Below are 24,548 nucleotides of genomic sequence, written 5' to 3' on the forward strand. Positions count from 1 at the left end.
GGAACTGCAAGTCTGGGTTGTGTTTTCCTCTTCTGGCAGAATTTTTTTGAGATAAGCTTTCTAAACTTAGCAGGTTCTTTTCTTGAGACTCAGAGACTCACCTGGGGAGAAAGGAGCAGTACAGCATGGTAGCCTGAGAAATCCAGGGATGTCTGAAGTTTGCCTACTGCCTCGCAGACCGAAACCATGGTTCCACGTACATTTTTTGGACAGTAATACCGGCTTAAGCACCTCCACACCTGGTGATTTGCTCAGTCTTCTTCACTGCCCTGTCACAAATGTTTGGGTCAGTACATAGTAAGACTGGCTGAGGAGGTGACCCTTGGGGGGCTGGATTAGTTTTCCCCAGGCCCGTTCCCTGCTTGCTGCATGGTGGTGGTGCCAGCACGATCAGGGGAAGGGACGGGACTCCAATAAGCAGGAAGATAGGGGCAGCCTGAACAGCAGGGCTGCTAAATGAGGAAATGCAGCCTGCATAAGGCTTTTAAGTTACTGCTGTGTCCATAACCAAATTGGATCGCATGGATGCTGCTCTTTGTGCAGCAGCACTGGGTCATTTAGCTATGTTTAAGTTTTTGTGTGTGTTAGATGAGTAAATCAATGAACATGAGCAACAACTGTTCCTAAACTTGAGTACCACGTCCACATACTGTTTGTTGCACCACCTATTTGCTTGTGCACTTTAACAACTGTCATGCTCACTTCCTCAGTCCTGCTCTCACATGCTTTGTTGTTCATCTGTTCATCTTCTACCCTCCTGTCTCCGTCCTCTGCAGCGCCTTGCTGCGATCTTAATCATTTCTCCAGCGCCTGTACAACCTCCTGTCACATTTCACCTCCAGTATTGCATGTGTTTTTCTGGTAGATGCTACCCTAAATCTTCTTTCATTCTCTACAGCTGTTCAAAGAGCAATCCAATTTTTTTTCCCCTGCACCTTTCCTAGGGCTGAATGTGAAATCTCTTCTCATCGAGCTGATCTTTTATACCCTGTAGAATAATAGGTGGGAAACGTTATTTTTCTTGCCTTTCTCTGATGACTCCTCCTCTGGCGCTGTATAGCTGGCCCTGCCTCAAACTCTGCTGGTTCCTGTCCACTCCTCCAGGTGCCTTGGAATATGCACAGGGTTTGTAAATTTAAGCCTTTGTAGACTGTAGAGAGCTTTCTATTAAAAAAAGCCTAGGGCATTACTATAAAAGTAGGGCCCCTGGCCCTCTGTGAAACTCACCCAAATTTTTCTCTTTTGTGCTGATAGGAAAATTCTGGACAATAGCAAGGGAGGGAAGATGTGAAAAAGGGCAGTGTGTGGTAACACCGCAGCATACCAGCAGCAGCAGTCTGTTTCTCTGTTTTCTCTGTTTCTCTGAGCTGACAGAACTGTAAGTGGATCTTAAGAGACAGACATCTTACTCCTTCCCTTTCTCCTGCTGCTGGTTGTGTGGTGTGCCTCCATCCCTTCTGCTGGCTGTAGTGCTGACTGTACAGCTTAACGAGACCACTAACACAGGGGAAAGCTGCGCGCTTGGCAGGTTAGTTTTCTGCTGCGTGAGCGAGCTGAATCAGTTGGTGATGGAGGTCCTGCTAGCACCGGCTCTGGTACAAATTCGCAGTGAGAGCACAGAAAGAGGAAGGAGGAACACGACTTTCTCCCTTCAGCAGCAGAGAGCTGGGTCTCTGTGCCCATCACAGGGAGCTGCAGCACATCCTTGTTTCTAGTGGCAGAAGGAGGAGTCAGCTCTGTCCGTTTGTCTTTGCAGCTAGAAAGCTGTATCACAGTAAGTGGTGTTTCAGTTGAAATTAAATAGAAACTGAGAGGAAAGTTTCCCTCTTTTGAAAGCCTTGTGAAGCTGTGTGGTTGAACTAGCTGCTCCTCAGCAAAGGTAGGTATTAGGCTTCTCAGGACATTGGATCAGCATTATTTAGGATAGTTTTAACCAACCCTGATTTGAAAGACGAAGCTCCAGAAGGGGTTCAGGTCCGACACCTCAGTGTAAATCCTGCCATCCATCCCAAGGCACCTGGGCAGTGAGCTGGCTTTGCTTTCACTGTTTCTGCAGATAAATGCTTCGGCCTCTCCTCCTGATTTTAAAAGTAACAACTGTGGCTGAAACTACTAGCATGAAAGTTGTAGTAAAAGGTTAATGTGGATTATATAACTAGTGGATAATATTCTGGGCAGGGTGGAGGAGGAGGCACGTTACCTGCTGCAAACAACTGCTTGCTTGGAGATGGAGCTGTTTGAAAAGTGTGGCGCCCTGCCCAGTCCTCGGCAAGCTTCTGTAGACTACATAAGAACTAATCAGCCTGGTTTTAGCTTCCCACTCATAAGGAGAGTCATCAGCAAAACAGTAATACTCAAATTACAGAATATATGTTTTCTTCAGCCTGTCTGTTCATTTCCTCCAGACATAAGACACCTGTGCCCGTGACCTGAGCTGTACTTCCATGGGTGGGTGAGGCATCAGCAGAGCAGGCTCTGCTTTCGCCTTCTCTGTTGCTGCTCCCATGCCACTAGTACTGGTGCAGCTGCTTGCTATGTGAGGTGAATTGGATCAGAGAACAGGTCCACGTTGAAGATATTTTGTGTTTGCTGGTCTGTTTCCAGTCCAAATTGCTTCCCCGGCTCCCTTTACTGCACAGCCTCACAGACAGCCCTAAGGGTGGAAATAAATAAGGAGGAAAGCAGAGCTGGAGCTGGCAGTTCTACCGTCAGAAATGCTTGTCAGACCATAGTTGCAGAAAGCAAAATAGATATTTTCCTTTGTGCGCTAATGCACTTTTGTGTATGAATGTAAGGCACAGACTGTTTCTTTCACTGACCCTTTTTGCTTCATCAATGGCTCCCCCGTTGCTTATTCAGGGTCATCATTCTGCATTTCAGAGTTACCAGCAAGTCACATCTCTGTTCCAGCAAGAGAGCTGTGTTGCCCACAGGTAATGCAGTTCTTAACTCTGTTTAAGTATCTGAGAACCAGGATAAATTATTCTTGGTTATGGAGATGGTACTTATGCAGAGCAGATCTGCCTGGCGGGCACGGGAAAGGTCTTTTTCATTTTAAATTTTCCTGAACTGTCCATGCAAATATAAAAATACATAGAAAATAAGCCAGAGTCCACTGAGTTGATAACATTGCTACAATATTTGGTCATAGTTTAAGTTCAGTTGTTTTTTAGGGAGAGGGTATGTCATTGATGTAATTTTGGTACATTAAGCAAGATAAGGTGTCTTCTATTTCTGCAAGACCAGTCCTAATTGACCAATTGACTAACAATGATTTCAGTATAACTAGAAAAGCCAGAACAATTTTAGGAATTAAAATATTTTCAAGTCTGAGTGGTGGCTTAAGCCCCAAATCTTTCCGTTTTAATGTTGCAATAAATTTTGTGAATAGGAAGCATTCAGAAGTTGGACAAGGACAAGGTTTGTAAGGAAGCGCTGTTTTTCTTGTGCATACCTGGGCACGTTCTGCTGTAACACTTAGAGAAAATTCAGAGGCTTTCACTGTAGAGCATTAAAGCAAAAATGAGTCTATGCTGTCTGGTAAGAAAGAAACAAAGCTATTACAACAAAAAATACATTGCTTCGGTAGATACAGCTTATTTTGAATTTGTTTCAGACGTTTGACTTTATATCTGGTAATTATGAACTTTGTATAAATAATTCAGTCTTATTTTCAGATGACCACTTCTAATGATAATCTGTTAATAAAACAGTGAAAACATTGGTCTGAAACGTCCATTTTGTTGTGTTTTCTTTCCGAATGCATTAAAAGTGGTGGTGTTTTTTAAACAAGGCTTCCCAGTATTCCAAGTTATAGAACTTTGTGTTCTTGAACTCTAGAAGTGCCACATGATCCAAGCATCAATCAAAATTAACAATATATTTTTTAATAGTTTACACTTATAAAACTTTAAGTGTAAATATCCGAAGTAGCATTTTTAACACATTAATCATTTAGCCACTGACATTCACGAGTGGGTTACAAACATTTGGAATGGAGCTGTCCATTCTTGTCAACAGACAGAGTCTCAGCACAGACACAAACTGCTACATAAAATTCTTGTCAAGTTTAATTATATATTGATAATACTTAAACTCTATTTTGCCCTCAGCTTCTTAACTGATTGATAGTTCTCTGAGAAAGAAGAACAATAAGAAAAAAAATGTAGTCTATCACCTTGGAATTTCCAACATCTGACCCTCTTCAATTTGCAGTGTTTTGCTGAGCTGACCTCGTATTTGAACCTCAGGCTTTTTATTTCATTTTTACATGAAAAACACAAGTGGATGATGAAATTCAGGTGTCTAATTTAATATTTTAAGTGACGAAATAAAGAGCTGACAGTTGCCCTCCATCATTATAGGATGGGAAAGGAAACATTTACTTGATTCATGGGAAAGTCCCCTGAATTTGTGGGACTTTCCGGTAGATTAAGCTTCTTAATATAAAGTTAAATCCATGTTATATTAGAATGTCATCTTTAATCACCGTAATCTCTAAGAAGCTTCAGTCCAGTCTTAAAGTACGCTATTCTGATAAGTGTGTATTAATATTTTTGTACTATAAAATTAACCCAGACACTGAAAATGAGCTACTTCGGAAATGAAAGATTTCAGGTAATAATAAACATGTGTTTCTGTGGATATCTGTCTTTGTCACATTACTACATATGCTTCCATAAATCATACCTGGTATGTAATTTAAATTATAACATTTAAGGAAACACCTGTAGTGAGACGATTCCTTTCTCTACTACAGCTGCAAGATTACTTCTGTGTTGCACTCTTGGCCTTTGGGCTTGGAGCGCTCTGGTTAGCCAGACTGGTGTGACTCTGTGTAATGATCTATTTTTATTTTATTTTATTTTTTATTTTTAGTGTGTCATTCCTGATCTGCTCCTATCATCCAAAAGAGAGATGGATGATCCTTATGTAATTTCAAAGTAGTCATAGGTGTTCACTTAAGTATTTGCTAATGGACCTAGTGATCCAGTGATAAAATATTCTGCATATTTTAGAGCAAAGCCTGTGCAGGAAGTCCTATTATTAAATACCCTTGTGCTGACCCCATGACATCATTGTCCAAATTCACATTTTCTAAGAGAGTACTCTTGAGCAGCCAGTCATCGCTGCAGTAATTGTTTGCTGAGAACAAGTTTAGTGGTTTCCCTACTGCAGAGACAGCCGTGCACTGAACACAGATGTGCATAGTGTCTCCCTGCAGAGTTCCACGCTGCTGCACGCTTGGGATTGCCACAGTTCCTTCAGCTGGTGCCTCTGAACTGGGATGTTTAAAGGTTGCTTGGCACGTGGACAAAGATCCTTGCAACACATCGAAATGTTTTCAAATATGTCCCGCAGCAAAGTGTGCCTTGCTCTGCCAGAATGACTGGTGGGGCAGTTAAAGGCCATGAGACACAGAAATGCATATGGAGGAAAACAAATATGATCCGGTTGAATGACTGTGCCAGGTCAAGAAGAAATTTCAAGCCCTTCCAGATCTACACCGTGGAAAAAAAGGCACACATTCACCTTCTTAGATGGGTCTTAACCTTGCTAGCTTTGCATCGTTTCCTGCTGCAAATACTACTTGCATCACTGGTATGGACACAGTTTCTCTGTCTAACACCACCTCCCATTTTCTCCCTCTCATTGGGGAGGAAGGAGTTTTTTTGTCTGCTTTGCTTTCCTTTCTGACATTCTGGACTGTCTTAGCCCCTCTCTCGGAGCACCGGCACATGCCAGTGTTTGTTATGAAAGGAGGTGGCCAAAACATTCTGCCTCCTGTTGACCAGCATGGCGGGATAAATTACTGGGCATCTCTGTTGCTGACTGTCACCGGAGCATGGTTTCTGAGTTACTCAGTGCCAGCCAGGTCCAACCTACTTCCTCAAGGCAGGAGTCATGCAGCTGCTTTCGTGTGGTGCTGAGCCCAAGCCAGTAATGCCTGCTAAGAGGCCTGGTGTACCAGCTCAGGCGCAGGGCCTCATTAGCAGAACAGAGATGTTTACTTACTGTTGTACTCACATTATTTGGGTTCAGGCTGCATTAATACACCACATGACTTGGAGATTGTTGTTGCTTCATTTCCAGCCAGCTTTCGCCATGGACTCAGCAGATGCAGTCCCCACCCTCTCTGAGGTACCTCCTGTTTGCAGAAGTGAGCGTATTCAGTAAGCTGCAGCATCTAGTAGCATCACAGAGGCTGCCTTTGGAGTCACAAAACAAAACCAAAAACAGTCGTATTGACACAGGTGTGTCTTCCTTTTTTATTAAAAACTGCCATCAAGCTAGTGAGTGGTTACAGTTTAGCACTAAAGTGCAAAAAAGTGACTGATGTCATTGCTGCAGTCAGTCATGTTGATAGGTCAAGTTCAGATCTCAGGGACTATTTACTCCTCAGTTTTCCACCCACAGTTCAGAAAGAAATAAAACACAGTCACGAGCAATTGTGCTTATTACTAGTTCTCTAGGCCCATACCAATTGCTTAGAGCTTGCTTCCCAAGTTCATGATATATTAAGTGGGACCTTTGGATCCCAAGGGCTGTCACAAAAATCATTTGATGCTTGTGTCTTGTGTTGTATTAAAGATGTCTGCATACAAATCATACTGTTCAGATGTATCGTTGTGCTTATTTTTGATTTACCAACAGCTACACATTGCAAAATAAGACACATTACTTACAGTAGACATATGGAGAAAAGAGTGCTGTACTTTGATATTTTTACATGTTTTGATTTTTATGAGAGGAAAACTTCTTTCTACAGCTAGTAGGAATTACAAGAAATGAGTATAGGTTGAAAAGTAGGTGCTTACTATATTCCAAAAGTGATCTCAGAGAAAAGATGGTAAACTGTAGTAAAGTGCCATCAGTTTGTATGTAAATGTACTTTATAGATAACATTGGCAAGAAACATAAAAGAACTACAAGATTTGCTAAATTCTTAGAAACATGCAAGTTCTCCTGAAGTCTTTGTGAATAGATTGTGTATGCTGCCTACATCATCCTTAAAAATCTCTGTTTTCTCACATATTTGCTAAAGGTATTCATAAGTATTTATCATGTTTCTGTCTTATGATAAAGATCACAGGCATAAAGCATATGAATTACTCTCTTCATACCCTATGTGCATTCAGTATGTGGACAGAACATTTATAAGTAGAATATATTTAAGGATTCTGTCTTCAATAGTAATAATGATAGCTGGCAAATGACTTTATAACCTGTCTTGAGTTTGTTTTGACGTTTTAAGTAAAGTCTGACAGTGGTAAGGCATTTGTTTTCTTTTCATTGTTAATGTCTTAGGCTTGCTCTCATCTCCTGCCCTCCGGTTCTAGAGGACTCCTTGGCAAAAGTGGTGTATTCACACAAGATCCATCCCAACTATTAGATGAGGTTTGTAGCTTAAATAGAAACTATATTATCAGCTGCATTAAAATACGTTTGCTTTTTTTTTTTTTTTAAGATGGGCAGGAGGATTCATCCTTACATTTAGCACCCGATTCCTATTCTTGAAGGGAAAGGTTATAATTCAGTTAGGTCCCTTGGTGATGCTATAATGAGCAAGAAAAGGTGGTACAGATTAATTATGAATGTGTACAGGTGCTTGCTGGATGCGCTTGTATTTGTTCACAGAATTCACATATTCAATAAATAAATTGCAGTTAATTACTGTCAGAGTCTCTGATCCTTTTAGCAAGCTTGAAGGCAGGAACACTGGATACTAATACAATGCCAAGAGTGTAGAGTCGAACGAGGAAAATCCAGTACTGAAGAATGCTAAATCATCATTCATTCACACACTGCACATGTGCATATCGGTTCACCTCTGCCTAGTAAATGTAAGCTGTATTGTGTTACGCTAACAGAAAACAAAAAAACTGATGGCTGATTTGAGTGCTCTACTTTGTAGGTACGAATTCAGATTTTAGATTTCCCGCCTTTGTTTTTGTCCTGGTTTCAGTTAGCACAGAATTAATTTTCCACCAGCTACTAGGAAGAAAATTAATTCTGTGCTAACTGAAACCAGGACAGTTTTAAACCCTGAGACAGCTTTTTCACTAGTAAGAGGGAGATTGAGCATGCAAACCAAATAATTTGTTCTGATACTGCCATCACTTCGATACCTAAATCTGTTAATTATGAGAAGCTTACACTGACTTTGAAAGTACAGCTACAAGTGCATTAGAAGTTCTGCTAAAAAAGTAACGAGACAAAAATGTTTGTTACATGTAATAACCAAGTTCCCTGGTTGTATTTTTCAGTGATCTATCTGTATGAAGATACTACATTGTTCACCTCACTTGCTTTGGCTGCTACAATTTATATTCAGTACACAGTGTTCAGAGGCATTTCTCAGTATCATATTGATGTAGACAGAGGTGGGACTGTGGGTATTACGTTCAGCTGATGGTCTGATTCCACTTTGTGTGACAACTATTTAAAGTGAGGTTCAGTTTTTCTTCTAAATTCAAGATCAAATATTTATCGTCACCAATAAGAAGAACCTTTCCAGCTTTTTATTCTTCAATTTGCAAGGCAGAATGCTGTACTTGAATGCAAATATCTGGGGAATTTTCTCCATTTTTGGCATTTTCAACAGAGGTGATTATTGAGGCCATTCTTGTACTCACACTTAAAGTTGGTTTGCATGGCCCTCGCACTGCCCTTTCTAGAAGCCAGCATAATCATCAATTGGGTGTGTGATGAACCGGTTCAGAGGAGTGGTAAAAGGTACTTTTAAGAACAATAAGCAAACTAAGTTGTGTTCACAGCATGGCACACAGTCTTCAGTCACCTAAAGGAGAGAGCAAGGCATGAGCAAATACTTGAGAGCAGTGGCAGTTTAGGATGACAGTGAAGCTCGGGTAAAATTGCAATTCCTGTGCCAACTCATTGTAGTCATTAGTGACAGAGATAATTATGGGCCTGTCTTGTCCTGTTAAACATTTATTGCTAGTTATTTGAAGTCCCATGTGTTAGCTGTAAATAAAATTATTTTTCTGTGAACATTTTCAGCCTGGCAGAGATTGAATGGAATTCATAGAGCAGCTGCTCAGCCATAGCTGAAAGGGCTGCCACGCTGCGAGGTAATAGTAGAAATGTTTACAGATTTGAAGTGAATGTCCTCAGTAATTACACTGAAAAGGTGAAAACAAATAATAGCACACAAGAGCCGTGTTTTATGACCTTTTCAGTGCTTTCATGGTGGATCTTTGGCTTTATAAAGCCACATGTAGTAAATACAGAGTGAGTTGAATTCCTGGAACTGTAGACTGGAGCTGTATTTGCTTTCTGAACAATGGTGCTGGTATGCCTGCTATGAATAAATTGAAATACAGTCTGTAATGAGCACTGCTTGAGGAACAGACTTGACGTGCTCGCTTTGGAGAAGCTTTCCAAAACTCAGAACATCCAGTGAAGTCAGGATTGGTGTATACACAATGTTTGTGTAGCTGCCTGACACTGGTGTTAAATTGCCATAAAACAAAAGCTGTTACCATATTTATTTTCTTGTTTGAACATCCTTGAATCCATCTCATGCCAAAGATTGCCAAAGGTAATAAAATGAAAGGTGGTATGCAGAAGGGGGCAAAAAATGCGTTTAGAACAAGAAGCTATGAGTGATATATGTGAAAGGCAAGTGCTTTGTGGAACAGTTTATTCCATTTAATACATGTAGACCTCTCTATTTGTAGCTACTGCATTTTAAAGATATTTTGGAGGAGAGGTGTTATTCCAATTTTTGCTTACAAATGTATTTTAAAGAACCTCAGTCTCACTCTGGTTCACAGCTTCCTTGCAAGTTAACCTGAGCCAAGCAATGTTCCCTTTTGCTGGAGAATTTCTTGATAGCCTCACGTCTGTAGAGTAGGCCTTTCTCACTCCTCCTTATGAGAGGCTTCCTTGTGAGCCTTTAACAAGTTTTTATCTGATATGCAGTAGCTGAATGAGACTGTAAAGGGCTGACAAATATGCTGAGGTGTTCTCTCCTTCCTCTTGGGGTTCCTCAGACTTCAGAATCAAAGGAAAAACAGAGTCATCTACTGGTTGTCCATTTGGGAACAGCGACTTTTCTAATGTAGGAGTTAGGCACACATACCTTTTACAACACAAGCACTTCCTAGGCCCTAAGCACGTTATGGTGAAACAGAAAGCACAGGCCTAGAGGAAGCAACAGAAAATCACCAGAACAGAGCATGGAGCAGCTGTTGCTGTTAGGCTGTAAGGGGGAACATGGGGTGCTTCCACTGGAGCAGGCGCCCTCCCTTCCCTCAGCCCCCACACTGCCCTGGCCCTGCGCTGCCACGAGCATCCCTGCAGCTGGGCGTTGAACTGGGCCAGGAAGATTGTGGCCATAGCAGTGGCCTTTTCGGGTGATGTCTGTGTGAAGGTGTGACTGGATGTGGCTCGTGTCAGGCTCAGCAGGCCTGGGTTTGTTGGGCCTCTGCTCCGTGCTGATGTTGGAGGCTGTCATGGTGCTCTTCAAAATCTGTGTGGGTACTTGAATAAAGTAAAACCAGAAGACATCACCTAGTTGTGGAGGAGAAGGAGACCTTTCAAAGTTGCACAGAGTGTGACATGGTAAGTTACAGGTAATGGCTGTGCCTGTTGGTGAGCAGGCAGTGGCACTAAGTCTCAGGTGTAGACATGCATATTGCCTCAGAGCTTTGGGGCACTCCATACCTTCCTTGCATTGGTTATCTCTGCTGTAGCAGCCACAGCAAGGTATTTTGCTTCTTGCTATTAATAGTGGTGGTTGGGAAGGGACCCCTACCTGTTTTCCCCACTCTGGTCCTGCATGATGACAAGCTGTCTTTGCAGAACAGGAAAGCTCTGTGGTGCTTGTGAGTGAGTAAAAAGAGGCCTCTGGTTAAATGTGGAAGGAGTGTTCCTGGGAGTGGAACATCACATTTGGGTGAGATGTTGGAGTTTCTTGGGATATTATTTCAAATAGGAGATATAAAAGGAGTCAGGAAACAAAATATACCAGGGAGACCAAATAGCTGCCCGTAGGTGAGTACTGTGGAATGAAGAAGCTATGAAAGCTGTGAGAAAAAGTTTTATCTTCTTGGCTCTAAGGGACATGGGAAGGGAGGTGGCTGTACTCATGCCCTGAATAAACAGCATTGGTGCTCACTTTAATTTACAGAGAATATGGGAATTACTGTTAGCTGCAGAGCACCTTGTTCAGCATCCAGTCTCTAAGATACTGAAGATCAGAAAGTACCTCAAGACTGTACTGGAAACTGCAAGAATTACATGCGAGATAATCTGCCCCCCTCATGAAGACTTTTTTTTTTTTTAAGGATTAGAAATTGATTTAAAGCCTGACTCATAAGATGTTATCTTCCTTTCATTTCTGCACATTTTTTGTGTGAAAGAACCATAGAACATCCTGAGTCAGAAGGGACCTCTAGTTCTGGATATTCTTGTTGTCCTTCTGCATGTCTAACCCTTGTTTGAATTCTGATAAAGTGCTTATCAGCAGCAGCATCCATGGCCTTCTTGTGTAGTACATGAAGTACCAATTTTCATATTTTTTAATCATTTTAATTTTTATATATATACTTTAAAATTTGTCACCTTTCAGCCTCACTATTTTGCATTCAGACAGTGAACATTTCAATAGGTTTTCATTCCCTAAATGCTTGCTTTCTCTGAACACCCAAATTCCACAACATTTTTTTTAGATGGACCTGCACTGTAATCCAGCTGATGTATAGGGTCCATCTATAAAAATAGAACTTGTAAGGGCTACCCTGTATCTTATTACTGTTCTAACATTTTAACTATTTTTCTAGCATTCTAAATTTTCAGCTTTTCTTGTCATAGGTTTACGTTAAGCAGAAATCTGAGGTGAACTAGCTGCAGTAGTGTCCAGAGCCCTTTCCCAGGCTTATGCTATGAATGAGACAGGCTTATTTGGATTACTCCGCAGTGTATGTAGTTCAGAATTCCCTGTGCATTCTGCAACTGTTTGTGTTTGTTATCATCCATCTTATGCTGTCATGCTGTAACTTTGCCTAGTACAGTTAGCTTCTGCTAAACTTCTTTCTCCTAGTCCTGATGTGGTTAAAACAAATTGCTGTGTGTCAGCTGCATGTTTTGCTCTTCACCTCTGAAACTTCAGATCATTAGTAAGTATGGCAAAAATGCTAGTTCTTTTGAACTAATAAAGAAATTTATCTATTAAATAAAAGTGTTGAGTTAAACTATATCTCAACAAGTAATCTCATCAGCTTTCTGAACCTGTGTTCCGAGTTCATACTTGGAGTGTTTTGGGCAAGCAGATTCCTGTCTTCTTCAACTCTGCTTGTTACAGCTACCTTTTTTTTTTTTTTTTTCATCATTTAGTTTCTTTTAGGAATGCTTAGGTCAAAATGCACCACACCGATTACTATTTTTTTCTCAAAGTGGGAATGTGAGGGTTTTTTTTGACAAGTTGGAAAGCAGCCTGGAAACAGGGAGCAGTTGTGTGTGAACTGCAGCTGTGAATTGCAAGAACTAATAGGAATTACTAACCTTAATTTTAGCCATGATAGTCTTACACACAACCACGTAATTAATAAACTGATACCTGCATCATGTAAAGACTTGGTAATTTCTTTTAGATGGATAAATTTAACAAATATTTTTTAAGGAACACTTCTAAAATGAGTCATGCTTTATACAGCAGTCTGTACTTTTTAATAAGCTTTTGTGTTCTAAGTGCCTTGTCTTGTATATCTTGGCAATCTTGTAATACTGTGCTGTTAAAGCAAACATGAGACAGTGTAGTAGTCAGTATATCTGGAATACATTGCCACGATGCTCACAAATACAATTCCTTCTTTTTCTCATAAGTTATTATAAAAGGTAGTAATTAAGACATTAGAATACAAATGCTGTGAGGTGTAAGTGCATAGTAAATTGAACCAATTTCAAGATTACTTAGAACCTGCAAAAAACCCAAGACTCAGAGCCTGTCCGAAAAACCCTGCAAGTCACCCTAAAAACTTGTTTAAACTGCACATGTCAAGATGGAAATCATGCAGGCAGCTTCCTGCATTGCTTGATGCTTACTGGACATTAGGAGGAGGTTCCTTCTAGGTCTTTGCCAGTTGGGTTAAGAATTTGATTTCCAAAATATTGATGTTGTAGAGGAGAGAGCACCTTAAACAGTTAATACTTACACTGATAAATTCAAAAGATGATGCAAGCATAGATAGAAGCTTGTAAAACCAGGGGTCCTTTGCTTAATAATGTGCGAGAAGATTGTAAATCCTTCCTTGGGTCTGTTTAGGTAGACCTTTGTCTGGTGTGACCGTGGTACATACACAGGAACTGGGAGAATTTTTTTGCTGTGTTTACCTTGACAAACTGGCTAACACACAGAGAAAAAACCTGATCAAACTGGACACCTCCTTAAAAATGATAAAAATCCACGGGAAACCTGCAGTACTCTGTTTTGTAGTTTGCACTTTTGAAAACATACGATACTCAAAAAAGTTGGGTATATGGCAACGGAAACTAAAACTATTAAAACTCGGGTTAGAGAAAACCAATTAAACGGGTGTCACTAATAACATAATTAAGAACTGTTTGGTAATGTGTATTGTTAATAGTAATAGTGCAGGGGTTTTCATTTGTGCTTTCTGGCAGATGAAGTGCAGCATGGCAGAGACTTGGGATTGTAGAAGAGAATGGATTTACATGTGCATGGGCACAGGCTAATCTTGACATTCTTATAAAAAGTAATGTATAGATTACTTAAAATTAAGTGAGTTTACAATGAATTTCTTTTGTTGCCAGTTTGCAAGTATATAGTTATAAGTAGAGTATTATTCATCTGTGAGCATTTGTCTGACTAATGTCTGTTTTTGTGTGGAACATAAAATCATGACGAGGGAGATGCAGAACAAAATTCCAGATGCTTGGGAGAGATAATTCAATTTTCTTCTTCCAAAAATTTGTAATTTTTATTTTTTGTTTGTTCGCTTTTGTTTGTTTGTAAGGAAAAACAGCTTTAATTATTTGCTTCTTTTTACTTCCTAACAGTTTATAAACTGATGTTGGAACTAAATATTTGGTATGTACACATTTCAGTGTTTTCACACACACACAAAGGCTCATTTGAACAGTCACGTTCAGTAGTAAATATACAGATTTAGGTTTATATACATTGATTTGCCTTCTTTTTATGTTAGATGTAGTTACTGCTTTGAAATGCTGTTTTATCTCGATTAGCAGTCATTTACCATGAGATGGAAATTTCTTATTATACTGGGATTTGAAGTGTGACCCTACTGCTTTAGGCAATGCCTCCAAGGAGTATTCTCTTAGCTATACCATTGAAGCATAGTTTGCATTGAAATGTACGTTTCCCTGACTTTTTGTTTAAAATGCAGTATCTCAAATGTGGTCATGGTGCCACCACATCTATATTGACTCTTCTAAATCTTTTTCTCAGAGGGCCAGTAAAGTTCAGGAGGGAGAGGGGGATTTCTCCTTCTTCCCACCTTTCTACTGATCTGAGCATCCTCTGCCTCCAGGCCCTTCCGAAAGCAGAAATGCTCTACTGGTGGTTTTGCTCCAGCTCTGGAGAGGTGTGGTGCTGCTGGGTAGAGAGAAGCCTGAGTAACTGGGCAGCACAGAGCGATACACAACATTGGTATTGTGGCTGTGGAGGTAATGGCCATTCCTCTTATTTGGTATATGGAGTTCTGTATATTTACTATTGTATTGCCGTATCCCTGTTGGGAAGATTTCCTTGTATTTTGAAGTTCTTTGTTAGATATTAAATACTTTCATATCAGTATTTAAAGAAGAACTGAAAACTAATTCTCACAGATCAGCGCAGAATTTAGCATTCATTGCACTCTGCCTACATGCTGGTGTTTGGAAGTTATGCAACCTCTTTTTATAGAGTTGTGTTTTCTGGTGATCTAGACTTACTCAGTTATTGCTTAAAAATAAAAGTTTGTCATGAAACGTGTAAGATACAAAACTGAGGTCATAACAATACTGTGTACCTCTTAGTATTAAAATAATTACTTGCAGTAAGGTTCATATAGAAATGCCTTCTGTCTTTACGTATATGATCTTAAAACTGCAGAGTAGAAAAGACTAAGTCCCTGTGGCATAGATAGGCCTATACACAGTCTGGTTGTGGAAAGAATTTGGATGGAGATGTTGCGTATTTAGCTCAGACGGAAGACTGAAAGCTAAGTACGCAACACAGAAGCAATTGCTGTTGGTTACCTGCAAACTGCAGTCTCGGGGAGAGGGAGGGCTGAGCAGGGAATGCCTTTAAGACTTGATTATGGCATATTTTTACCTTGGCACTTGGGCTTCCTGACAAACTGTGGGTCACTGTTCCAAATTATGGAGGTACTAGATCATCATAGTACAGTTGCTCAAGGAATTTTTTTAACATGAGCAAAACACATTTTTTTCTGATCTCATTTTTGGAGGAGACTGGACCAGTTTTTTCAGAAACATTACACACAGAAAATTCAACCTGAGGCAGACACATGGCATGCAAAACTTTGCCTGAATGCTAATAGTTTGGCAACATTTTAATATGCAAATGAAACTAATATGTAGTAATGGGAATTCAGCTGCAGTGATTGCTACCAGATCCACCAAGCGTAATGGAATTGCATACCAACACAGACTTATGACAAATATTGTGATTGTAGGTAACTAAATGACCATGGAATCTGGAGCAGAGAACCAGCAGAGTGGAGATGCAGCCGTTACAGAGGCAGAAACCCAACAGATGACAGTACAGGCACAACCACAGATTGCAACGTTAGCCCAGGTATAAAATGATATGGTATAATAGTTTTACCTATTGGGTAATTTTTTTTAGAGGGATAATGTCTGCTTATGGGCCTGAGAGAAGGTCCTATTGATACGATTCTGAAACAGGTGCTATGTATAGTTCCTTTAATGTTTGTCTTCAGAATTTTATAGCAGTAGAGATTTTTAACTTCACATCACACAAGGCTGTTAGTTCTGAAGAACTGTGTGTATGTAAACTGTGCAATTTTAACAGAATAATTAAAGTTTTCTAGCATTCTTTACCACAACCATACCACTGAAAGGTGTTTGTTTTTTTTTTAAACATGTAGTTTATTGTCTTTTTTTATATTGACTGGATTATTCTGCTGTTGTTTTTTGTGTTAGAATCTTGTCTATAGCAGATTAATTCTGAAGGAAATAAACTCAAAATCTAAGATGAATACTATAAACATTATGACCAAGTGGAACAAACTGGTATCTGACAGCTCATGTTATCCTATTGAATTTCACAGAATTGTTCGCTGCTCAGAGAGATAGTAGATCTTTTATTATCCCAAATTTATTTTGGAGAGACAAGAAATTATGTAATCCCAGCTACATCTCTAATTTTGGAACCTGGGGTCATTCTTGGATACATTGATGGCTGGCAGGAGCAACTCCGTTGTGTAAATGAGTACAGAGTCTGTTCTTCTCTATCATGTAACCATTTCATTTTAAAACTAAAATTTTGCAGTCTGTAAAGAACTAACAGGTTTTTTAGTTCACACAGTCTGGGGAATTTAATGTATTTAAGTGGCACAAGTGTTGAATCTCTTAAATTTTATAAATGATTAATGTCTGTAAGAACTCTTTATACCATTTAGTAAAGCAGAGATAGCACACTTCCATTCAAATGATATTACAGAGATCAGAGCTGTTGAAATGAGCAGGGTGGTTTTTATTCAGTGACCTGTAGTGTGAATTTTCAGGCCACCAGCTGCCTTGCACCAGCTTGCCTCTTTGGGCAGTTTTCTCACTGTCTAACTTAGGCAGAGGATGTAGGTGGTGTGAATAACACTTAAGAGTCAACTAAGTGGAAGTCGTTTATTTCTCTTGCAAAACCAGTAAACTGCTTCTCACTTTATATGCATTAACATATAGTCCAGAGAAGCAAGCATGTTTTAAATTTGTGTGTTGACATACTACCCTCCAGGTAGCTAAATTTACAGGTACGTAGTGAATTGAATGCACTTTACTCAGGCAAAATTACCCTGGCACTTGAATGAGAATTTTTTTCTGACTAAGAAGAAGCTATACAGCTATGGTTAAAACCCATGCAAACTATAAGCAAATACGTAATATTTTCCCTAATTTCCCCTATTGTCATTTACTGTATTATTTGCACCTTGGCTATTTCCCAGACTTTATATTCCTTTTGGAGGTGACTGAACAGTCTAAATGTAATGCCTTGTCTTGTTCTGATCAGCAGTTTTACGTTAGTGTGTTATTTTTGATATGTGATGCAGCAGTGTTTGGCATTAGGGAGTGCCCTCAGAGGCTTAGGCAAATCTGAATAATTAATTATGTCTATTTAATTCTTTCATTATCTCTTGTAAGATCACCCCCTTTGTAAGCTGAGTTTAAGCATTGCATTTTTAGCGAGTTCAGGGTAGTTTTCAGAGTCAAAAGGAAACTGTTCCAGTTCCACAAGGTATGAGTCAGAGACATCTGCGGAAGTTGCATTCTGCTGTTGGCTTCATGAAACCGCAGAGTAGCCTCCAGTTGATCAGCTTTGCTGTCATTGCCAAGGACTGTTCAGTCAGGCACGCAGTATTAAAAAAGGTCGCTTGGTGAAGGAGTGTGATTTGCCAGAGGAGAGTTCATGCTAATCTCAGTCCCAGTTTCTCTCAGATGTTAGTTAAGTACCGCCACGTAACACCGCAGCCATTTTCAGGAAAAAGGAAGGGAAAGGCAAACACAGATTGTGGGTTAGGAAGGGACAGCTGTGGAGGAGAGAGGTCTACATGTAATTCCCCTTAATTTTGTTGTTGAGCAAGATTTCTTTGTAAATGATGGATGTTTATGGGAATTCAGCGGTCAGCTGTTGCAGCGTTTTGAGAGCCACGTGTCCATGAGGACAGCAGAGGATTTACTTCTGCGGTCCATACACAGCACTCTCTGGGATTAGGTGGGACAGCAGTACAACCCCTTCTCCCATTGGAGCTAAGTGGATTGAATTTCTTGAAAATGACATTACACGTAGGAAGACTTACTTTGTTCGGTGCCCAGGAGCAGGCTGCCTAGTGAGGGACCCCTCAGCTGGCTGCGGCCTACGAGTCCTTTCTGAGAGCTACGATGATGAGTCAGGAGCCAAGGAGCCCCAGGAACGGCCACGTGCATCGTGTCACCAGCTTGGGGCTGAGCACCAGCATCTGCCCAGCTGCAAAGCAACCCCAGTGCACGGCCTGTCAGTCGCCCATCGTGGTTCTTGTCACCTGCCACAGTGAAGAAGCAGGACTTCCCTGCATGGCATGAACAGCTCTTTGGGTACCGCTGTCCCCGGGGCTGGAGCTCCTGTGATGGGGACATCCACAGCAGCAGTTAGCTGCTGGCATAGCCACCGTGCCTGGGGGTCTGTGCTTTACAAGAGAATTTGTGTTTAGAGACTGAGGTTTTAGGACTTGGGCCATTTTTCCTCATAGAAATAAAATAACTCTAAGATGAGAGGTTGTGTTGACTCATTACACTGGATCAAAATAACCGCCTACAAACGGCTTGTTCTTCTTCAGACCCGTTTTTTCTATCTAAACACATGGTCAGTTTTCTTCATTTGAATGGACTTTGCCAGCTGCTCCGCGTGGTTTAATCTCCAGAAAGTCTGAAAGATATGACTCCCTAAAAATTCTAACTTCTTACATCTGGCAAATAACTGCATTTTCTTGAGTGAAAACAAAAATAGCTCCACTCCCATATGTTTCTGCCTTTGACTCAACAGTGTCTGTAGGAGTACACCCAATTCTTAGCAGTGTGTAACTGAAGTAAGTGAAGGTTAATAATATGTTTTTATTAGGTTACCTCAGAATAGATGCAGTTGTGTTTTTATCATTCTTTTCAGTGTTTTTACAAGTGATGTTTTAAGCCTGCAGAAATTTTGCATTAGATTAATTTGTAAAGTAGGTCAGCTGTTGGGCATAGGCAATTCAGAGGTTTTTGTGTTACACTGAAACATTTGGGTCATCTAGCTGGTGTCTAGAAGAGACATTCTTCTTTCACCAGAAAGTGTTCCTGATCATGAAAAAAAAATATTTTGCAATAACTTAATTTATGCTCACTGTCTCTTCTTTGCAGGTATCTATGCCAGCAGCTCACGCAACGTCTTCTGCACCCACGGTGACCTTAGTTCAGCTGCCCAATGGGCAGACGGTTCAAGTGCATGGAGTAATTCAGGCTGCCCAGCCATCAGTTATTCAGTCTCCACAGGTCCAGACAGTTCAGGTACTTTCTGAAGAACTTCCTAATACATTAATTGTGCCTTCAGAATGGTTCTGCCGGTTCACTGGTTTCTTAGTGGGCTCATGTCCTGGATTATGTTTTCACTTCTATAAACTTAAAGGCAAAATCTGTACATTATTTGCTACTCTGTGACTATTTTCTGTTCTGTTTTAACCACTTTACACTTTCATACATCACTGAGTATCATTTCCCTCTAGAACTCTGTTGGTGAGTTTAACAGCTTAATGTTTTTTCTTACAGTATTTCTCTTTTCTTACATTATTTCTCTGTTCTCTTTACTGTGTTTTCCTACAGTAAGAGTATGACTAAGTGTTCAAATTATCCCGAAGTGAACAATAGCAATTTTTCTTATAATATAACCTGTTAATCGTTAGTAAAGCTGATATTCTGGGATTAGAGTCTTCGCTGCTTAGAAAATGTTTGCATTGGTTTAAAAAACACATCTGTATGTTAATGGTCTTTAAAATATACTTATTAGTCTCCTCATAAAAATAAATTTTAATTTGCTGGCTGAATGTTGTCTTTCTTCTGTAAAGCAAGAAAGTTAATGCAATGTGAATGAAGAGAGAGCTTGAAGAGTTAGGAGAAAAGTAGTCTGAAATCCATGGCCCCTTTCCTTCATTTTCCTTTGGAACCACTTCAAGTCCAGTGTTACTGAACACAGAAATTGGTTTGAGTCTGGCAGCTACACAGGGCAAGGACTGTACATCATTCCTTAGTTATTAGTACATTGAACACAGAAAAAAAGGTTAATTTTAAAAGGTAGACATTGTAATTATTTGGTACAGACATCTAGCTGGGTATTATTTGTAAAAATAATAAAGCATGCATAATTTAAAACTAGGTCATTCTGATAGTAATCTTTGTGTATTCCTTGTCAGCTTGAATGATGAGTTTCTGGCAGGCTCTACCCTCTTCAGCTGCCGGAGTCAGAAGTTTAGGGTTTTAATCTATTGGAGACAAGCAATTTTCAGATAAGTGCACAAGTTACTAGCCCAGGGGTGGAAGATAAGAGACTGACAATGAAAGCATGGTTGGAATTCACCTGGCTCAGTGCAAAACAAGAATGTGTGTGGAATGCTGCGATACTCAAAGCCTGGTAGTTCACAATCAGCCTTGGACCCATCCAGGCCATCCATCCGATAACTGAGATTTGGGAGCCAGCAAGTTTTTTGAGCCTTGAGGTATCTTCCCTACAGTGCTTGAAGTGTCAGGCCGCGAGCTATGTTCACATAGGCATTTTGCCCTTCACTGTCATTAGCTTTTGTATATTTGTAACATGAGTATAGCCATTTGGAAAACAGTCTCTGTGTTTTTATGCTGGAGATTTTTTATGTTTTTGGCACACTTTGAATTTAAAATTACGGAACTATAATTGATAAAAACATTCCAGATTTTCTTCATCAATTTTTGTAATTTTTTTTAGCACAGATTTTCAGAATTCTATCACTGCATTATTTTGTAGCATCTTTAGTTATGAAATTTTCTGACAATTTCCCCAAAGGAAAGGTAATCTTTTTGTAATATGTCCCTACAATGATTTATAAGTTAATGTTTCTCAATTTCAATATTTTGCTCTTTTGTTTTCTAACCTTTCTGCTTTCTATCTTAATTTGTTTTCAGTTTTTCTCTCCCTAAATCTGACTACCTTTTTGGTTCCCTTAAAAAGGATGGAAACAAGGTCTTTCTTGAAAAGGAACAGAAGTATATGGGATTACTATTTGTATTTTCTTATTGGGGCTTTTAAATTCTAAGGGACACATTAAATACCTGGGTATCTCATGGGTAAATACCTGGCTCTGGTTGTTCTTCACTCTATCCGTTACCAAACAGCCTGCCCTTTATGTTCATTGCCTAGGTAATAGTTCTCTTTAATACTTGCATTTTAGTGCTTTTCACATATCAACAATTCCTTAAAATACAGACATTGGAAACGTCCTGTTAAATTTGATTGCTGTTCTTATTTTCAGATCTCCACTATAGCAGAAAGTGAAGATTCACAGGAATCAGTGGACAGTGTCACAGATTCACAAAAACGGAGAGAAATTCTTTCCAGACGACCGTCCTACAGGTATGGGGGTCAAAAGCAGATGCATTTTGCTTGATGGATGTGTTCTTCACATGGGGAGTCAAATGGTGGGATTCAGTGGTTATTTTCAGATCTACTGTTTTACCAAAATCTCTCTTCTGCAATGTCTTCTTCTGTAATAGGATGTAAAGAGATAAACAAATATGAGAAGGAAGAAACCTCAGCTGTTACACTCAATTAAGACAGAAATGAGCTGAGAATAAGCTGATTGCAAAATTTGTGAAACATTGAGGTTTCACTGTGCTTGGTGTCTTAAAAATAAATTTATTGCATACTTAACACACGCATTACTCTGAAGCTTTGCAAGAAAGTGGCTTCTGCATAATCTGTAGTCTGCATAAAATCGATTCTATTGTTTTTCACTGTTTTGAAATGCTAGCAGCCATCAAACTTAATTCCTTTCTCCCATGTAACTTTCAATGAACACGGGGTGTTCTGTGGCTCAGAATTTCTATCTGAGCGAAATTATGTTTAAAGTTATATTTAAACTTTGAGAAGTCAGGATGTGTTTAATGGAATGATAGACATCTAGTACATGTTACTTTATTAATTAAGCCCATCCACAGCTTTTTCTGGCAGTACTAAATCTCATTTTTCATTCTTAAAACATGCTAAATAGTTTCAAAGAATAGCTATGGAGTTCAGCAGTTTTTAAGTGACCTGTGGATTCCTGCTGCTTCAGAAATTTCATCTGCTCCCTTTTTTCATTATGAACATAGCCTTAGAAATATAAGACAGACTCTAGTCTAAGCATATCTCACCCATATGTTTGTGGTTTTTTTAGCAGTTGGAGATTATTTTCTACATTCTATAGGAGCCTTCAAGGCTGTCCTGCTGAAGATAGTGCAAATCTCTGCTGAATATCCCTAACCATAATATATCTGGGAAAACACTCTTATTTGTGAGGAGCAGTTAACATTACTACTCCTAATGTTAACATTAATGTTAACATAAATGCTGTTACAGACTTCCTTGCAGTCTGCTTCTGCAGCGAAACACTTTTACTATATATGGAAGAGTAGCTGAATATCATGAGACAACAGAGCTAAATAAACAAACAGCAAAACTGAAAAGAGGGGACTTGTGCATGCTAACTTCTCATTTGGATTGTACTCCCATGCCTGCACTGATGCCACACCACAGCCTCTGTCCTTCAAATCAGATCCTGGTAACTGCAAAACTTAGTGATTGTAAAGCTTGTATACATAGCTCAGCCTCTGGGCCAGGCTCAGCCAGAAAGGTTGATCCAAACTACAGCTGTATTTGGTGACTTCCTATTGGCTTTATCCAAGGTGTTGTAAATGACCCTAGAGACAATATTGGTACAGATAAGTTCACAGAACTGAAGAGCTGTACTTCTTCCTCAGAAACTCCACTTTGATCCTGGTACTGACATACATCATGTGTTCTCCATGTCAGTTCATATCTCGTATATTTATATAGCTATCACCTTACCTTCTACTTTAAATCCATCTTTAAGAATGCAAAGATAGAGTTTAACTATCAAATGGTATCTGGCATGAGTTTAAAATCGGGTGAGCTGTAATTTCTTCTTTTCTATTTTGAGCTTCTTGGATTTTGTTCTTCCTCATCCTGCCTGCTTTCTCTATATTTTAATCTGTTTTGTCCACTAATTTTTCTGGTCTAACACCTAGATGGCAAACTGTCTGGGCGGGAATTTGTTATTTGTCCAAGTGGTGCTTGGCACAGTGGAGTGCTTGTGCAATGCTGGGGTTCCTGCATGCCCACAGAGCTGAAATAGTAACAGCAAAGCTCTGTTTGTCAAGTTGCTTAGCAGAGTGACCAGTCTCCCCAGATAGCTATATGTACAGAAGTTCTAGTTCCCAAGGCCTTAGGAGCCTTATTTAAGCAATGACTGTTGTCTTGGAGCTTAGGATCTACAGTTGTGTTTTTTTCATCACACTTTGAGCTGTAGAGACAGTTCACAGGAAAGTATATGAGGAGAATTAAGAAAAATGTTCCCTTTCACCTAAGTAGCATTTTTCAGTGGCACAGTAGAATGTGCCAGTACTAAAAAGGGCTTGACGGTCCTCTCTGAGGGACAGTGCTTATTCTAAATGATGCAAGTTACAGTTGCTATGGTCAGTCTTACAGTCTCAGTCAACAGGACCTGTAGCTGTGATGTTTTAGCTGTTTGGTCTTTGGATAATTAACCCATGGACATAATTAACAAATTGTTTTTTTTCTTTACCAATGCTAATCTCAAAGCTTTCCCAGGCAGGGTTTTTACCTCACTGTAAACATAATAGTGTGACTCCACTCAAACAGTCAGCATCGTCTCCCAGGAAGCTGTTCAGTTGTAAGCTGGTTGCTCTTTACAGGCATTTCTAACTTCCATTATTTCTGGCTCTCTGGCTGAGGCCTTTACAGTCTCTGAAATGAAGCAGTTCCCCCTGATGTAAATGAGGAGATAGTTTTTTGCATACTCTGCTTTCTTCAAATCTTTTGTGGGTAAAAGCAGGAAACAAGTAAAAATGCATGAGATAGAAACATGTTTTTAAGAAAACGGGAAGGTTGCAATAGTTGTCTCTTGGGTTGAGAAGTACCTGCATTGTTCTTCGCTGGCTCCCTTGCCCATCTACGCATGGCACTTTGAGCAGCCTTTTCCAATAAGAGTTTGAAGTTAGTCTGGGTTTTTCATTCCATATTTACCTTGCTGGCTCACTGCACTTTGCAGTTTTCCTCAGAATTACGTATCAAAAATACTTTTTTTTCCTCCCACTTTTTATTAAAATCTCTACAACACACTGTCTTTGCCAGAAAAATTTTGAATGACTTGTCTTCAGACGCCCCAGGAGTGCCAAGGATCGAAGAAGAAAAGTCTGAAGAGGAAACAGCAGCACCTGCCATCGCCACTGTTACGGTGCCAACTCCCATTTACCAAACCAGCAGTGGGCAGTACAGTATGTAGTCTGAATTTCTCGGTGGTGCTAGTAAGTGGGGATGAGAAGATGAAGAGCTATCATTTATATAATTGTTTGGGCTAGGACAAAGCAGGAGGTGAAAATAAGATTACTTTAATTTGACTGTTGGATGACCATGCCCTTTAAACACATCGCTCTTGTAAATATTCAAAACGGTCAGTGAACATTCTGGGACTGCTTGCCAGCTAGTGCAGCTAATGTGCCCTGAGGCAAAATATGAGTTAACCACA

At 39.8% G+C, this 24,548-nt stretch overlaps 1 protein-coding gene across 4 annotated transcripts in view; it reads left to right on the forward strand.

The window, feature by feature from the left end:
- CREB1 (cAMP responsive element binding protein 1) overlaps positions 1 to 24,548 on the forward strand; it is a 37,808-nt gene that overhangs the window by 3,638 nt on the left and 9,622 nt on the right. Inside the window, exons 2-6 of one of the 4 annotated variants that reach the window (XM_068685999.1) lie at positions 7,309 to 7,398; positions 15,687 to 15,808; positions 19,120 to 19,266; positions 21,255 to 21,355; positions 24,155 to 24,297. In XM_068685999.1, the coding sequence (XP_068542100.1) occupies positions 15,695 to 15,808; positions 19,120 to 19,266; positions 21,255 to 21,355; positions 24,155 to 24,297 (505 nt within the window). In that variant the 5' untranslated portion in view covers positions 7,309 to 7,398; positions 15,687 to 15,694. Of the gene's footprint in view, positions 1 to 7,308; positions 7,399 to 14,537; positions 14,674 to 15,686; positions 15,809 to 19,119; positions 19,267 to 21,254; positions 21,356 to 24,154; positions 24,298 to 24,548 lie in introns of all 4 variants that reach the window. The other 3 variants (XM_068685998.1, XM_068685997.1, XM_068686001.1) reach the window with 3 other exon arrangements.

This window comes from Anas acuta, chromosome 6, assembly GCF_963932015.1.
Source record: "Anas acuta chromosome 6, bAnaAcu1.1, whole genome shotgun sequence".
In the NCBI taxonomy this organism is placed as follows: Eukaryota; Metazoa; Chordata; class Aves; order Anseriformes; family Anatidae; genus Anas; species Anas acuta.